Below are 17,511 nucleotides of genomic sequence, written 5' to 3'. Positions count from 1 at the left end.
GTCAGACTACTGGAGTAATGTCACAATCTGAAGTCAGACTACTGGAGTGATAATACAGTCTGAAGTCGGATCAATGGAGTAATGCCACAGTATAAAGTCAGACTACTGTAGTGATGTTACAGTCTGAAGTCGGGTTTCTGGACTGCTGTCCTAGTCTGAAGTCGGGTTTCGGAAGTGATGTCACAGTCTGAAGTTGGACGTTTGGCGTAACATCCGAGTTTGAATTCGAGTCGCTGGGGGTTTCTGAAATGATGTGGTAGTCTGAATCTGGGGTTCTGGACTGACCTCCCATTCTGACACATGCCTTAGTCAGAGATGTCACTTTATTGTAGTGTTTCTACTCTACAGTGTCTCCATAAGTAACATTTCAGTCTGACGCCGAATCTTGCCATGAGATTAATGTTTTATGTCAGGTCCCTGCAGCATCGACGTCTGACGTCAGATACTTGGAGCCATCATAGTCTGGTGTAAGATTCCTGGAGCAATCTCACAACATGTCATCAGTTTCTTTGAGTGATGTCACAGTAAAGCTAACATCTTGGCGTGATCACAGTTTTACACCCAGCTGCTGGTGTGATGTTGCAGTCTAAGGCCAGATTCAAGAGGGATCACCAGGTCTAGCAGCTGGTTCCTAGAGTAATCTCAAAGTTATAAAGCCATACTTTTGTGAGTGTTATCACAGTCGAAGGGTAGGTTCCTGTAGTGAAATTAGTCTGATGTCAAAATCCTGGGATTATGCCATATTATAGTAACAGGTTGGTGTGGTTTCAGGTTTCTGGAGTTATGTCAGTGTATTAAAGCTCTCGGATCCGGCACGGCAAATTATGGCATTACTCCAGCTCCTCGCCCAGTACTCACCTTTAGCAATCAACAGCTTCTCCATCTTCATCCGCCAGATATAGAGATGCAGGAAGATGGTACCCAGGATCAGGATGAAGATCGCCACGGCTGTCAGGAGGGCGAGGACGGTTGTGGGTGAGCCTTGCAATTCTAGAAAGGAGACCAAGTAGGCAGAGTAATTGAATAGCTGCTAAAGCACTTTGAAATTTGGGTAAAACTGTGCTCCAGAGAAGTGAAAGAACACAAACCAACAGGGGCAGGTCAGTGCAGTAGCAGACCTTCATGGCCATCAACTCTACATTCAAACGTACAGGGGACAGGTCACTGGTGAAGGAAGACTTTAGAAAACCATAGGCCAGGTCGTTCAACAAGGATCCAAAGAAAACCTGATAAAGTGCTGGTGAGACATCTCAGTGGGTGGAGATACTCCTGTGTTATCAAAAGGACTTAGTTTCAGATCCCAACATGGCAGACTCACTGTTTCAGTCTTCATCCTTTCAAGGCCCGTACAATAAGTACAGTTTGATTGGCTTATTGTAATAAAAGCTATTTAAACACTATGTAAAGAGAGAACAGAGGATATATCTTCATAGAAAGCGACTGAGTTATAAAGAGTGACATGTATGCACCTCAGGAAGGAATGCTACTTTGTAACCGGATGTCAACAGGTTCCTTAGTATTCACACTGGACAGAAACAGTTTCTTTTCTCAGAAAGATGACCATCTTCACGGATCCAAGAGCTAGTTTGGTACCTTCCAATGCTGCACTGACAGAAGCATAGTCTTAGTGTACAGGGACCACAAGCGGCATCCGCTAGAAGCCACAGGAAGCGCTGTACGCCTATTAGTCATACCACACATCTCTGGAAGGTGTTCTAACTGGGGGCAGATCGGGGCCTTTTTGTTGTTTTTAATGTCTGCGTAGGGTTTTAACTTAACAGTACATAATCATTAAAATAGAAAAATAAATAGGAAGGGTGCGTTGGAGGAAAACTGAAATAGAGAAACAAACAAGTGCGAGGAAGAAAGAAAAATCAGGTGAAATGCTTAAGAGCGTTATCAAAGCACAGAGAAGAAAATAGAGGCGAAGTGTATAGTTCATTTATGTTCGTTTACTTAAAATTATTACATGTCTGGAAAAAAACGAAACAAGGGTCCATTGCAACTACACATAAATGAAAGCGACAGTTAGTACCGCTAGAATTTTGCTAGTAAGGACATTTAATAGAATGCAAACAATAATTTTTCATAAGTGAAATCATATCGCACTCTAAAACCAAGCTAACACAAGGTAAACATTAGTTTGGATGCAGTTAATGAGCGAGAATACCCAGACAATGTGTGAGGGAAAGAATAGAGAGCAGAGTGCTAGCCAATAATATCTCATGAAGAGGGTGATGTCACACTCTAAAACCAAGAAAAAACAACATAAAAGATAGTTTGAATGCTTTTAGCCTCTTCAAGCATACACAGGGCGTTCGAGATTGTGAGAAGGAAAGAATAGAGTGCAGGGTGCTAGCCAGCCAGGAGCTAGAGTCGGCCTATGGCAGCTTCTGTAAGTAAAAATATAATACAATTTGTAAACTTCCCCCGTCTGGCTAGGGTGCATGCCGTGTTTTCAGAGAAGCACAAGGCCAAGGCCTCCGTTCAGCCCCTTGCGGGTTAGTATGTGTCATGTTCTAGATCAGTACCTGGGGAACAATGCAGAGTACTAAAAACCACATCAGGAGTACTGGTTCGAGTTCCAAAGGTGTGGCCTGGAATACGTAACTGCTGGACCTGTCATTCTTAGGGTTATCTTCTCCCAACTTTTTCACTGCTTACCTCCACTGTTTGTTGTATCCACTGTTTGTTGTATCTTTTTGTTGACCTTAGGACTCTGAGCCCTTTACCAGTACAGACCAGTGCCAAGTGCATGTGTTTGTCCACTAAAACATGGTGACATTGGTATATACCTGATTACCATATTTAGTTTACCTATAAGTCCCTTGTAAAGTGGTATGCCATATACCCAGGGCCTGTGATCTAAATGCTACTGGTGGGCCTGCAGCACTGATTGTGCCACCCAAACAAGTAGCCCTTCTAACCTGTCCCAGGACTGCCATTGCAATGCCTGTGTGTGCAGTTTACTGTCACCTCAATTTGGCATTTAAAAACAGTTGCCAAGCCTTAAACTCCTCTTTTATTATACATAGGTCACCCCTAAGGAAGGTCCTAGGTAGCCCTATGGGCAGTGTGCTGGGTAACTAAAAGGTAGGACATGTACTTTAAGTTTTACATGTCCTGATAGTGACAAACAGCTAAATTCATTTTTCACCACCGTGAGGCCGATTCTTCTCATAGGCTAGCATTGAGTGGTCCTTAATCACTTTTAAGCTGCAATTCCTGATTAGAAAGGAGTAGCTAAATCATGTTTCATATTTTTGGAATGATAATGATAAATCCTCTATAGTGGTAAAGTTGGATTTGACATTACTATTTTAGAAATGCCACTTTTAGACAATGGACATTTTTCTGCTCTCAACTTTACTCCGTGTGCCTGCAACCTGTCTCCAATACATGTCTGGGCTGGGTGACAGCTACACTTTGTGCATTCCTTCTAGACGGCCACAAATACATTTGCTAGCGTCCTGTCCACACACAAAGCACTGATTCACCCTCCACCGTTAGCCTGGCAGACAGGACTGGTTTGAAAAGGATTTTTTGCACTTCAGAAGGCTCCTTTGAAGTCACACACTATAGTTAAGGCACTTTTGGGTATATGTACTGGAGCTATGACCCTACCAAATCAGTACACCACTGGACGTGGAACGAACCGTGCTGGAGTAAAGACTGCTGTGCCGTAAGGATTGCCACTTTGCTTTGACTGACTGTTCTGAGGAACTGCCTTTCTACTTTGCTGAGCTGCCCTACTGCCTGCTGATCTCTGCCCTGCTGAGGACAAGGACTGAACCCATGTCACTAGAAGCCAGAGTGAGTCCAAGGGCTTGCTGTCTTGCCTCATGTTTTCTGATGTCTCAGGGACACAAAAGTCTTCATTCAATCCTGCTGGTGATTCTGGACTCTGCCATCTGTAAGTCCTACCCTTGCCAGAAGAGCCCACTCCAGTACTGGGCCCTAAAAGTGTGTTTTGCAGCAGATTTCTGAAACAAAATGCATTGTTTGACTGCATGAGAAATTCATTTGTTTTGCCCTTTAATGCTAACTCAGTTTCCTCCAGGATGCCACTCCACGCACTGCCTTAATTAAGGACTGCTGGATATACTTATTGTACCAGCCCATATTGCTTCACTGGATTCTATCAGAGGAAACAGCCCTTGTGTTGCAGTGACAGATTGATTTAATTTCACAAAAAAGTGTGTAGTTGACACTAAAGTTTAAATAATAATTCAATCAACAATGTACAATAGTTTTTTAGTATTCCACTCTTCAGTGTAAAGGGCATTACTGTGATTTCCAAGAAATTATTTGCTAAAAATGTAAGAGAAAATAAATTGCAACTTAATAAGTGAACACGTGACTGAAAACTGAAGTTTGTCTGAAGAAATACTGAACGTTTGTCATTCTGGAATTGCAATTTGTCCTGTACAACTTAAATATCACCAGGGAAGCAAATATAAATAAAAGCATTGGTAAAGCTAAGGACTGGTGTTATTTTCAAACTAATGTATTTTACTAATACTTGTTTTGTAATAGTTTTTGCAAAACCATATTGTCAAGAAGGCCGCCGGATGCTCTTCTATCCAAAAATAAAATTGTCTAAAAGCAAAAATATTGTTTGGCCTTAAAAAGCGCGCATTGGCAATGGCAGACCTGGTAATAAAGGGAACTATTTTGTGTACTGAATACTGTCACAGAGAGTGAAGTTAGCCAATGGCTAAGGTGGGTTAACATAATGCTGTATGCTGTACTGGGTGGAAGAAAAATATGAATGACTTAATGACAGACCAAAGTGATGAAGAGGACTTACTGAAAGCTCTTAAAAATGTAAGTATATTATAAATATAATTTTGGAAAAATCAAAAGATCTCAGCTAACGCCAAAAATACAGCAGATGATTACCCCCCTTGTAGGTATGTTTCTAAAAATCTCTCAGCTTGTGCTTTACAAGTTTAGGCGCATTTTCAATTCCTTTCAATTTAGCTGCTAGTTTGCATATTGTACACTCAGTAACCACAAGTCTGATTCTTGGCTTCGCCACTGGTATGCACTTGTAGCACACAAGCCTTGTTAGTGATGAGCAGCAGAGCACTATAAAACACTGGGGGCCACATACATCAAAAAAGCATTTCTTACCTAATCGCTATTTGGTAATCACAAAAGGCTATGTATGAAAGGAATCGCTGAAGATAGAGCGATTCCTTAGTATTGCCAAATAGCAATTCGGTAAATAGGTAATAGCTATTGGGCAACACTACTCCATTCGTTCCTATGGACTTAAAGACCATAGGAACAAATAGGCCTATAGGTGCTAATGGTTTTGCATTAGTTAATTTGCTATTACCTAATTGGTAATCGCAAATTAGATAATGCAAGCCAAATGGTGCCCAGAGGCCTAAGGCCACCCTGAAGCCCCCCCTCAAAAACAATGTGCACATGCAAAGCAAACACATGCCCTAGTAGCATGTGTATGCTACATGACACTTTTTAAACATGCTTTTTTTGTGCATTTTTGAAACTTTGCACATGGTTACCATCAACTTGAAGTCGATGGTAATATTATTTTCCTAAATGCACAAAAATTAAAGAGCACCTAGAAGCAAATTTGTTTTTAGTCTGAGCTATGCAAGTAAGAACTTGCGTAACTTGCAAGGAGGGCATCATGGCCTTCCCCCTCTTTCAATAATGGTAATAAATAGCATATTACACTCTGCCATCTGTAAATGACATACAAGAATGCACAAGCCGAAGGAAAAGAATGATTTGAGATGAAGTAGAAAAGCTGGAGGGAGACAAGTTTTGGCAAGAGGAAATCTCAGCAGTCTATCCTAGGAGGAGGCAGAAACATAGAGCCTGATTATGATTCTGGCAGTTGTAAGACCACCAGACTCGTGGTGGCGGTGGTCCGTCTGACGTATTATGACTTCAAAAGTTGCTGTGATGGAGGGCCACTGGCTGCGCCAGTGAACAGTCGTTCCCTGGCAGTGGCAGATCCTCACCACAATGTAACATGCTGAGCAGGATTGGAGCAGTCCCGCTCAGCATATTACGAGTTCTGCCACCGCCAGCCATTTCATGGCGAGAGCCCTGCCTTGAAAAGGCTGGTGCGCCCTCCTTATACAAATTCAACTCGTAATAAGGCGGGCGGCCCTTATGCAGCTTTGGCGCAGCTATGCCGGCGGAGAGCTGGTGCAACTGCACCAAAGTCCTAATCAGGCCACGTAATTTGTCAGTAGTGAATGGTTATTTCACCATTTAAATTAATTTTGATCTTGTTTCTGAAGTGGAAGAGTGAGCCTGGTCTGTGGTGTACCAGATTCCGATCTTGTGTAGTTAGTTTGATAAGCTTTTGTTCTAGTCTATTCACTTTGAAGTTCTTGATTTGAAGTCTAACTATGGCATGGCGCTCTGTGTTGCCTAGGTCTCTTCACATAGTGGTTTGTTCTGCAAGGAGGCAGATGTGTTGATTGTTGCTGCTAGTAAATGATATAGCATCCATCACAGCCAGAAGCAGGTTTGCAGGGCAGCCAGTACAGGTAGTCCAATCCCTTATAACAACTCTGCTGAATAGGCCAATGCATTATACTAGGTTCTTCCTTTGTACCAACTTAAGAGACTCTAGGTAGTGCATAACGCTGCAGCCCTACGCCTTCTCAACTTTCTGAGGAACATTTGAGTTCAGGTCCATCTCAAGGAATTGCATTGGCTTCCCATCCAGGCGAGAGTGAAGTTCAAGGACTGGTGCTAACCCACATAGCTTTCTATGGAGCAGACCCCAATAATTTAACTTGGAGTCTTCTTCACGATAATCCATCCAGAACTTTTCGCTTTGCAGATGCACTGCTGGTAGTGGTGCCTAAGACGAAGAGATGGGGAGGCACCTCCTTATTTACGCTAGCTGCTGCGGGCTGAAATGCTCTACTCCCTAAACCTTTGTGCTATTATGGGTGGGAAACCTCATTGCTTAACGATCACACTAAAGAATGAAGCATGGAGGAGATCACTGAAAGTCCAGGGCTCCAGCTTGTGGAATGCTCTGAAATCAAGTTTGAGGGCAGAACCAAATACATGTGGATCTGAAAAGGTCTGAAAACCGAACTGTTTCGTACTCTTTTTCCTGACTCCACATAAACGTGGAAGTGCTGAAGAATATCAGACTGTGGCCCTGCACATCCTGCATGAACTCCAACTCCTCCTATCGACTCAATATTCAGACTTTTCTTCTCTTGCGGCCCTCTAATATCTCCAGGGTGATACATAGGACTTTATCAAACTGTAACGCCCCCAAGAGTCACATGCCTACAGAAGGTAGAACCTATGATCTTGCCTGTGGATCAAATACCAGAATAAATAGCTGAACAGTTTTGTAGTTATTTTGGGAAAATGGCCCTGAAAACTAATCATTCTACTACCATGCAAGCTCTACATTTACAGTGCGGTTTCAATGTCCTGCCGCATTCTGTGGTGATGGATAAGACTAAGTGGCCCATTACGATGACGGGCGGACCACCCGCCATAAGGGCATGGGTCCCGTTGGGGGCATTAGGATGCGCCCGCCACAGTGGCGGCCGCATCCTGTATCTTCAGCATTGCGGCGGGCGGTGCTGAATGCACCGCCCGCCGCAATGCTGAAGATACATGCAATGCATTACAAAGCACAACGTGACAGGCACCGCGCGGTGCCTGCCACGTTGTACTTTGTAATGCTAGGGGGTACCATAGGTACCCCCCATGTGCACCCCCCACCCCCCGGAGTCCTTGGGGGCCCGCAACGGGCCCCCTCAGGGTGTCTCCGCATGCATTTCCGTGGCAGCGATGGGCATCTAACTAAGCCCATGCTAATATGGCCGGCGGTGTCTCATAGACACCGCCACCATATTAAACCTTTTCCGCCCCGGCGGCAAGGCGACCGGGGCGGAAAAACAGCGGACGGTCTTTCCGTCCGCCGCGATCCCCCGGCCATCCTAAAATGGCGGGGGGAATTTAGGTGCGGATGGCGCGCGGATTGCCCCCGCCAGGCTGGCGGTGGCTACCGCCAGCCTGGCGGGGGCAATCCGCCCGCCATCCTAATGGGCCCCTAAGTTTGTGTTTCTGTTAAATAAAGGCAGTAAATCCTTATTAGCCAAAAGATATCTGGCAATATAATCGGATTGTGTGCATTACAACACTGGGTAGCAATAGGAAGATATTGCTGACATATAAATCATTTTTGAGATACAGCAAAACCGATTTATACCCGTTAGAAAAGGAAATCCAGTGTAGTTTATGGGTACAGAGGTTGCTTTCCAACATTCACAAAGGACTAAGGGAAACTCTGCAACTTCATAAGGGTGTGCAGTGTATAACTTTGCCACATCTACATAACAACTTTGACTTTTGTGATAATTTCTGTTTCATGTATTCTTTTCCACAAAGAAAACGGCTCCGCATAAGGTATACATCACCTAGATAATTAAAGAACCTCGAGATTAAACCAAATGCATTGTCTTTACTTAAACTAGTGTAGCTGCATCCTCTTAAGAGCTACTCCTGATGTAGCGAGGTTGTAGTGATATATTCATCCGGTAGGAGAACTTCAAAATTCCCATGGACACGAGAAGGTGCACTACAGATGCCAGTGCTCTAACCATGCTATGTATGTGAAGGAAACTTACTGATAGTGAGTGTGAGTGTCTTACACTAGAACTCCCTGTACTGTAACGATATACGGATATGAGGGAAGACTCATTGGAACTGCACATGCTGTGCCTTCTTCCTCTTAAGGCATAGTGCAGATGCCTTCCATCTGATGTACACATCTTTTTAAAGTATCCAATATGAACTTAAACTGCTGCTGGCTGGCTGTACCAGGTTTGTGTATGTGAGGGAAGCATGCACAAATTCGGCCCATGAAGTATGAGAATTAGTGAATCCTTTTTACTAAGCTTCAATAAGCAAAAGCCAAACCAGTTGGGTTTGTCTGTGCTTGTTTAAAAGTACACTGCTTTTTAACCAGAAAACTAGCTAAATACAATCACACAGAGTGTGTACAGCAATTATTTTTGTACTGGGAAATGGTTCTGTCTTTTGCATTTGTGATTTTATGGCTCATTTTGGCTATAATTGTGTTAAGAAATTGATTATTTATTATGTTGGCTGCTTAATATGTTATGTATGAAAATGCTACTACATTCTATAACAATATCGCTAAGATTGACATAAACTGATTAGGTAGTACAGTACACATAAAATGTAAAATAATCCTAGGTATTTGTTGATTCTGATAATAAAACACATTTTGTGCAGTCTTCACATGCCTGCCCAGTCTCACTTGCAGTCTTAGCCTTTACCATCTCATATGGATTTGAATGAACATTATGTACCTGGTGCAGTTTTGCTCACAATCACGATGCCACATATTGCATTATGTGTCAGGTTTCCAGCCACTATGGTTTCCAGGCCTAGGCTCCCACAGCTGAAAAACAAGAGTAGTCCTTTACACACAGAAGGTCATACATGCCACGAGACACTATTTACACTTTCTCATGCTAACACTCAGAAACAAAAAATAGAATACAAGCCAAATTTGATTGGTGGCCAAAAGGAAAAATTAACTAAATAATCAATTGCCCCTCGTAGTCGTCTTTCGAAATACCCCCACTTGGCCCCACCACCTCACCACTCTTACCTGCGCGGGCCGCTGCTGTTTGGATGCAACAGTGTTCCTTCTAAGGACGGAGCAAGCTTCTCAGATGTGGTAACTTGCTGACGTGAAGTACTGTCAGTTCTAGCAGAAGGGAGAATCATGGGCTTTGTAGCATTCCTGTATTTATTTATTCATTTATTTAACAAGAACACTCTCACATTTCCAGCAGAAATCTATACTACTATTATAAAGAGAGAACTGTGTCCTTTGAGCCAGGTAAACTCGAAAAGTACACCACCAATCCAAACACCCAAGACATCTTTGAAAACCACAGGGCAAGCAGAAGGACATAGGCTATTAAAAATAGAAAAATATACGTTGTTTAAAAAATTTAGAAATAAAAATAAAGTAGTCCCTTGCAAGTAGCGCCGGCCGCGACGTCTGCATGATGACATCATTTGCGCTCCCTGGCAACACTTCCTGAAATGGCGGCGAATCGTGCTGCCCGGGGTGTCCGAAGCTGTGCAGCTCTGCAGATCGTGCCCATTGATGGAAGATCGCGACCTGCTGGGAGGACTGCCTGCTTTCTGCTGGGCGAAGTGCCAGCCTGTGCGGGCGGGCGCCTGGAGCGGGACCGGGCAATCCCTTAGAGCGCGGACGGGGGTGAGTCCTGGAGTGACTGGCACTGCTTCATGCGCGGGGAGCGGGAGGTAGCAAATGGTGAATTGCAGGAGGAAAAGCGCCTGGAGCGGGACCGGCGGCTGAGGTAAGGCTCAGGCTCTCCGGGACACGGGCGGGAGGGGGCCGGGGCGGGAGGTTGGCCCTGAACAACGGCGGCTGAGGTAAGGCTCAGGCTCTCCGGGACACGGGCGGGAGGGGGCCGGGGCGGGAGGGGGATGGGGGCGGGAGGTTGGCCCTGAACAACGGCGGCTGAGGTAAGGCTCAGGCTCCGGGACATGGACAATGTCATGGCGGGCGGGGGCTGGGGCGGGAAGGCACGCAAGCCTGAAATGCTGCACCCCTCCTGCCCCGGGCAATGCTGGGGCGGGCTGCTAGTTAGTTATAAAAAGAGGAGAAGTGGTGCATAACATCAAATGCAGTTGTGGTTGGGAACATTGCCCAAAGTGCAGAGTTGAAACACTTGTAGAAAGACGCTTATTTGTGAGAGATGATCAGTGAAACAATATAAAACAACTCAGGGAATCTAAACTTGTTTACATTGTGTTCATCATGTATGACTTTATATCTTCTTCCTCTCAATCTCTTGAGATGATACCTTAGCTTGCCTTCAACGCTAATCAGTGTTGGGCAAACTGATGGTCCATGTTAAGGCAATGGGGATCACTGTTGTCACATTGTATATGACAAAAAGAAGTGAAATGTTTAAAAAACAGCTCAAAGCCTTCCTCCTCAATAAGATCCTACCTACCCAGACCCCTATCGAGATGGGTCAGAGGTTCCAACATGCAGCATGTGAGAGTATTGCCCGGAATCTAGCCTACCTGTCTACAGGACTTGCGTCACAGGCTCTGATGGCTTTGACTAAGGCTGCATGCTACTAGGCATGGGTAACCCTAACATCAGGGAATGGTTGGATATCCAACTCTCTTCATTTCGCAAAGGCCTAAGAAGTGATTTGTTTGTAAATAGTTGGATCATTAGTGCTAATTATACCTTCTTGAGTGCACCTTTAAAGGTATGCTCCTTAATATCGAGGATCCTGCAAATTACTCTTAAATCATGGGTTATTTCATGCTATTGACGACTGATTTCACTGATCGCACTCATTTTCCTTCCCTTCGAAGGATCCATTTGTGTGTGCAGGTGTGAAAATATCCTTGATCAATCGATCCACAGAGCGTACCCCAGTAACAAGGGCGGTGGGCACCTAGAGGTTTAACAATGGTGTTTTGTCTTTTCATATGTGATGAACAGATCAATGCCTGGAATCCCATTTGTAAAAGAATGTGCTAAGAATATTGGTCTTGAGGTGCCCGTATTTGTCTCCTCATCAGTTCTCTCCAGTAGACCTTCAAAATCGTTGTCCGCTCCCCGGCAAGGAGCTGGCAGCATGGAATGGGATGTGGCAGGCCCCAAATCTACAGAGCCATCATGAACATCTGGAAATAATGTGTACAGCTCTCCTTCAGTGTGTAATAGACTCTTGCCATATGTTTGCCTGACATCAACACATCCTTATAGTATAGTATTTCTGAGAAGCCTTCTGTGCAAGAGTGTTGTGCCCCAGCAAACTGATATGCTGCTGATCTGTGTTGCATGCATTGATAACTGTATGATGTGCATACCTCCCAGCCCCACACACCCTCCCATTTCCCCATAGTGACTGGGATCTATAGCTGGGTAGCAACAGAGCTGCGTAGATCATATATGGAGCTACACATTTTCACGTCACATATCTACCAATGCATTATATATTCAAACATATTTACAATTTAAGGCACAAATTAATTAAATGATTGGCCCAGAATCAAAAGGTTTTTAGACAAGTGCAAGAGGTGGGACTAGGACCCAGGTCCTCGGCGGCAGCTTAGCCACTAGATCGCATCTCCTCTCCTCTCTGGTGAGCAAGATGTTGGTGCAACTGAGTTGAGGAATGATCCCAAGAAATTCAAAGTCTAAAGTGGCTGCAAATATGATATTTTCATTGTGATTGTGAAGCCAGAATTGCATAATAAGCCAGTAGTTTACTGCATTTGGTATTTCTGAATTGTTTTCAGCTTCACCATTCATCTGCTCAATGTAAGGACAGACATGAACACAATGATTACACGGATGTGGTACCCCGACATCTAGAAGGTTGGTAGACACCCTAGAGGCAAAGTTGGCAACAGAGTGCACTATGCTCAGCTCCCACTGTGGACCTCTTCTATTGCTCTTTATTCAAGTAAAGATACCTCTTCTTCCGGAACGCGACATTGATGGCCCTTGCTGGTCCTGTCTTCTGCTGGAAGAAGATTTAATGGCATCTGTTAAGACTTGTTGCCGTATCCTTTGTTGACTGCTGAAAGTACCCAATCATCTGAGGTGATTTCCAATCAGTTTTATTTCCCAAACAGGAGTTGGGTGCATACAGGAAAGGAAACCCGACTTGCAGCCAAGTAATCTCCTTCCTTGAGGTCAACTGCCCATGGATCTTATATTGCCAGTAAAAGTACACCTAGCAGACTGCTGAGTTTGCAGATACTGTTGTAGTATCTACTGATGGTAGGTTTAATATGTCCTGTATGGTTGTCTAACCTGTCACAAGGTGAAGTGTTTGTGTTCATTTGTAATGTTGGAACTGCTGTAGCCAAACACCCATGAAATTAATCCAAGGAGTTAGCCATCATGAGTATTTTCTTTTGCCACATTTTTGGTCTAGTTGAGTCTGTCAATCAATCAATCAGGGGTTTTAAAGTGTGCTACTCACCCGTGAGTCTCAAGGCGCTGGAAGGAGGACTAGGGGTGCAAGCAGCTCTGTAGATTATTCGAAGAGCCAGGTCTTGAGGTACTTTCTGAATTGGTGCAGTGCTCGGCTTCGTCGGATGTGTTGGGGGTGTTCGTTCCAGGTCTTGGCCATGAGGTAGGAGAAGGATCTACCACCCGCTCTGGCCCTGTGGATGCAGGGAACCGTGGATTGGGCGAGGTCGGCAGAGTGGAGGTTTCTCTAGGGGGCGTGGAAGGAGATTCGTTCATTGAGGTATTGGTGTCTGGTGTTATGGAGGGCTTTGTAGGTGTGTGTGAGCAGTTTGAAGGTTATTCTTCTTTTTACGGGGAGCCAGTGGAGGTCGCGGAGGTGCGAGGTGTTGTGGTCATGTCGTGGGATGTTGAGGATAAGTCTGGCTGTGGCGTTCTGAATGGACTGGAGTTTGCGGAGGAGTTTTTTGTTGATTCCAGGAGGGGATCCATTTGAAGGTCTTGCAAAGTATGCAGAGGGTGTTGAAGCAGGTGGAGGACACATCATTGATCTGGCAGTTCATGGTGAGTGAAGAGGTGAGTATGATGCCGAGGTTGTGAGCATGGTCCATTGGGGTGGGTGAGTTCCTGAGGGCGGGGGGCCACCAGGTGTTGTCCCATGCAGAGGGGGTGGAGCCAAGGATGAGGACTTCTGTTTTCTCTGAGTTAATATTCAGGCTGCTGCTGCCGATCCAGGTTGCGACGTCTTTCATCCCTTTCTGGAAACTGTACCTGGTGATGTTGGGTTCCTTAGTGAGGGAAAAGATGAGCTGGGTGTGGTCGGCGTATGAGACTGTGTTGAGTCTGTGTTTTCTGACGATGGTTGCGAGGGGGTCCATGTAGATGTTGAAGAACGAGGGGCTGAGGGAGGATCCTTGGGTACTCAGCATCTGATCTCTGTTGGTTCAGAGAGGAAGGGTGGCAGTCTTATTCTTTGTGTTCTGCCCGGGAGGAAAGATCGAAGCTTGTCTGAGGCTGCTCCCTGGATTCCGGAGTCGTGGAGTCCGGCAGCTAGTGTGCGGTCGGAGACAGTGTTGAAGGCAGCTGAAAGGTCCAGGAGGATGAGGGCTGCTGTGTGGCCTTGGCCGAGGAGGGCGTGGATGTTGTCGGTGGCAGCTATGAGGGCAGTCTCGGTGATGTGGTTGCTGTGGAATCCGGACTGAGAGGTGTCTAGGATGTTTGTGGATACAGATGAACCTGAACCTAATTTTCCCTGAGGCTGAAGCTCCACTGGCAACAGAATCTCCTTTCTACTCCAATCATCCTTTTGAGGTGATTCTGTTGATGGACCTTGAGCCTCCTTTGAGGGCTGTTCTTGTTGAGCTCTGGGCTCTTCTTCCATCCAAGTATGTTCTTAGGATTGAACCTCCTTTTGGAGGTTAACTCCTTTATGAAGTTGACACTTCTATAAATGTCCTTCTTCTGCCTTGACAGGTTGATCCTCCATCAGGAAGCAAACCTCTTTTGATGCTTTTCCTGGTGCTAAGGTCGTTCCTGTTCTCTAGACCTAACTTTGGCCATGAACTCTTGTCCATGTGTCGAAGTCGAAGGCAATGAAAATGATTTTGTGTAATTTTGAGTCCAATACTATAAAAAAAGGATTGTCTTCTTAGTGTGACTTTAATAAAGTCTCTTTTCTGACACTGCAGATTTCTGTCGGATATCTGGAGCTATAAATTCTCCCAAGAATCTTAGTCTTCGGGATCTCAAAAGATTGTCTGGCTCTGATCCTCTTGGTTGATCTTATGGATAGTACTCTATATAAATTCTCCTCACCCCTCTGGTAATTTCTTGTAACTCTTCTTCAATAAACATTGGTAGAGTCCTTATGGGTTGTCATGGGGTAATGTGCTCATGACCTTTCCCTTCAGAGCAGATCAGTCTTTTTACAATAAAATCCTTTACATGCATTACACTCATCTTCAGGAATGGTCCTTGGTAAACAAGGGTTATAGATAGTGGGAATGTCTTTGCAGTGGAAATAGGAGTTACAGAATGGAAATTTAAATCTAAATTCACGTGGTGGCTGGGACTGTAAAGTTTAATGAAACCTTGCTTCAATTATTCTGTTTCACCACTGTTTCTCCACAAGTTTTCTGGAATTCGATGTCCAGACTTTATCATCAGTGTGCAGGGCCATTTGTAAACAACTCCGAACTAGATAATGGAAAATGACAATCTAAGATGGATTCAGTGCCTCAGCTATGATATTCAAATCCAAACACCTGACGGTAGGAAAATGCACATTACATGAGGGGTTATGAAAGATCATGTACAACAAGCGGGCATTACTCAAACATATTTTACATTTCTGGGCACAGGGGAATTAAGTAATTTACCCAGAATTACATGCTTTTTAGCAGTGCTAAATCTGTGAAAAAGTTAAGTGGCAGTGCCCTCTCCAGTTTGCATAACCAATTTCCCTGGCCATCGCTGCCAATGACATTATCAATAACACTACTAAGGATCACACCCCTCCGAGTGTGACAATTCTGTCTATTCCAGGCCCCAAAAGCAATAAGAGTGGCTTGGGGGGCAAAGAATAGCCTTTTTAAGGTATAAAATTAAGAAAGAACTGTTTGCTCGATCTCTAATTTAGACAAACAATGCCCCCATGAGTCAAACTATCATTAGTGCAGGTGTTGACAATCAAGAGCAAATGTCGAGCACTGGAAAACGAGGGCTCAAATTAAGCACTGCTGTTGAGTCTAGCGCTGGGGGTGTGAACCTAGACGCCCAGGTTCCAAAGTCGGAAGCTCAAGCTTACTGCACGACACACATACTGCAAGTCATCTGGATGTTCTACCCTGCTGTTTCTGCAGACAGGATCTTTGTTAAACACCGGGGGCGACTCCTCCGCTAAGGCGGAGGGATGTTGCCCGACTGTTTTACAGCAGTGTAAATAAAGGAAAAATAAAATGATAACTCGATGTTATCATTTAATTTTTTCCTACTGCGGTAGCTGGGCGGGGCTGTTCTGCTCATGGAGCACAGGAGGAGTGGTGAGCACTCTGTAAAGTGTGCATGAATGTTTGGCCGGCCGTCTTGGGCTGGCCAAACAGTCATGCGCACTTTGTATGTTCTCCGCCCAGGCTGCATTGAAGCTTCGGTGGAGAACATGCCCAGGCTTCCAGTCCCAGCCTGAGGGCCAAACCATGGTGCTCAGACAAATCACAATGCTGCATTGCAGAGTAATGATTGGCTTTGGGGCGCCTGGGTGCTTCCTGTTCTGGTCAACGCGGAGGAGAGACAGAGAACAGATGCAGCGATAAGGTGAGTGTTTTTGCTTTTTTTACGCACCCTCCACACTGCTACCCCTGATCCATGCCAGTCACCCCTGCTAAACACATAAGTACACTTTCTTGTGTTTTATTATATTGCACCCAAGCAAAACGACACGGCACCTCATCAACGCTAGACCACCCGTGGCATTTACAATAAACTAAGAAAGTGTCTGTTCACCTGGAGGCCGAACGAGTAAACAAATGTTATCATAATTTACCTGTCCACACACAAATCACGTGGCTAGTACGTCAAGACATGTGCTGGGAGTGTGTGCAAACGCAAAGATTTTACATAACCAGGGAAAGGAGAGGAGTTGCAGCTCCTGGGTAGATTGATCATCTTGCAGGATTGAAAGAGAAATGTATACAAGAGGACTTGTACAGGGCTGTAGCATTCACTGGTGCAACAGGTGCAGTGGCACCAGATCCGAGGGTTGCTCAGGCCTCAATATTTCCCATTTATGACAGTTTTTCACTACTGGTTCGGGGACAATTTTCCCTGCTTGGATTAGAGCCTATTCTACCCTTGCTACTCTACCGGAAGTTTAGTTAAGAAGCACAGTGAGTGTGAGAGTCTCAGCATCGGGGCTTAGCTATCATTAGTGCAGCAGGTGAAGGGGAACCAGGGTCCAACGGTTAAGCACTTGGCAGCTCAGTTACTGAGGGCCTCATTTATGAGGTTTTGGCACAAGGCAGCGCTGCCCAGCCCTATGTAAAAAGAAAAGGGCAGGAGTGTGCCTTATCTATAAGATATGGTGCATTCCTGCCCTTTTCGCCTGCAATGGCGCACAACGGGCTGCAATGCGCCAACACAGGCACCCATGATGCAAGGGAGCCTGCATTGCGGGACTGATTGATTTTGTGCAGGAAGGGACACCTTCCTGCATAAGATCAACCAATGCTGGCGATTTCTTCATTGTGCAGCACACAGAAAAAGGGAAAAAAAGGAGAAATTTAAACATTTCTCCTCGTTGCGCCTCCCTAACACCACCCCTAGGGTGAAGTCAGATTCTGACGCATTCCCAGATTTATGATTTCTTGTGAATATAGGAATAAATCGTAAATCATACGTTCTTATATAGCACCTTTCACCGTAAGGTCTCAAGGCGCTTGCTTTGGGAACCCGTCCTGGCCTTTCCCTGTGAG

The 17,511-nt window shown here is 44.9% G+C and overlaps 1 protein-coding gene across 2 annotated transcripts in view; it reads right to left on the bottom strand.

The window, feature by feature from the left end:
- The window catches only part of TNFRSF18 (TNF receptor superfamily member 18), a 156,345-nt gene that overhangs the window by 22,739 nt on the left and 116,095 nt on the right, over positions 1–17,511 (bottom strand). The window contains exons 4-6 of one of the 2 annotated variants that reach the window (XM_086952020.1): positions 9,668–9,766; positions 9,363–9,454; positions 859–990 (exon numbers count right to left, since the gene is read on the bottom strand). In XM_086952020.1, coding sequence (XP_086808146.1) covers positions 859–990; positions 9,363–9,454; positions 9,668–9,766 — 323 coding nt within the window. The remainder of the gene's footprint in view (positions 1–858; positions 991–9,362; positions 9,455–9,667; positions 9,767–17,511) is intronic. The other variant, XM_086952021.1, reaches the window with a different exon arrangement.

Source organism: Lissotriton vulgaris, unplaced genomic scaffold, assembly GCF_964263255.1.
Source record: "Lissotriton vulgaris unplaced genomic scaffold, aLisVul1.2 SCAFFOLD_1368, whole genome shotgun sequence".
In the NCBI taxonomy this organism is placed as follows: Eukaryota; Metazoa; Chordata; class Amphibia; order Caudata; family Salamandridae; genus Lissotriton; species Lissotriton vulgaris.
Note: the sequence above shows the minus strand (reverse complement) of the source record. Positions and strands in the feature narration are given on the sequence as shown.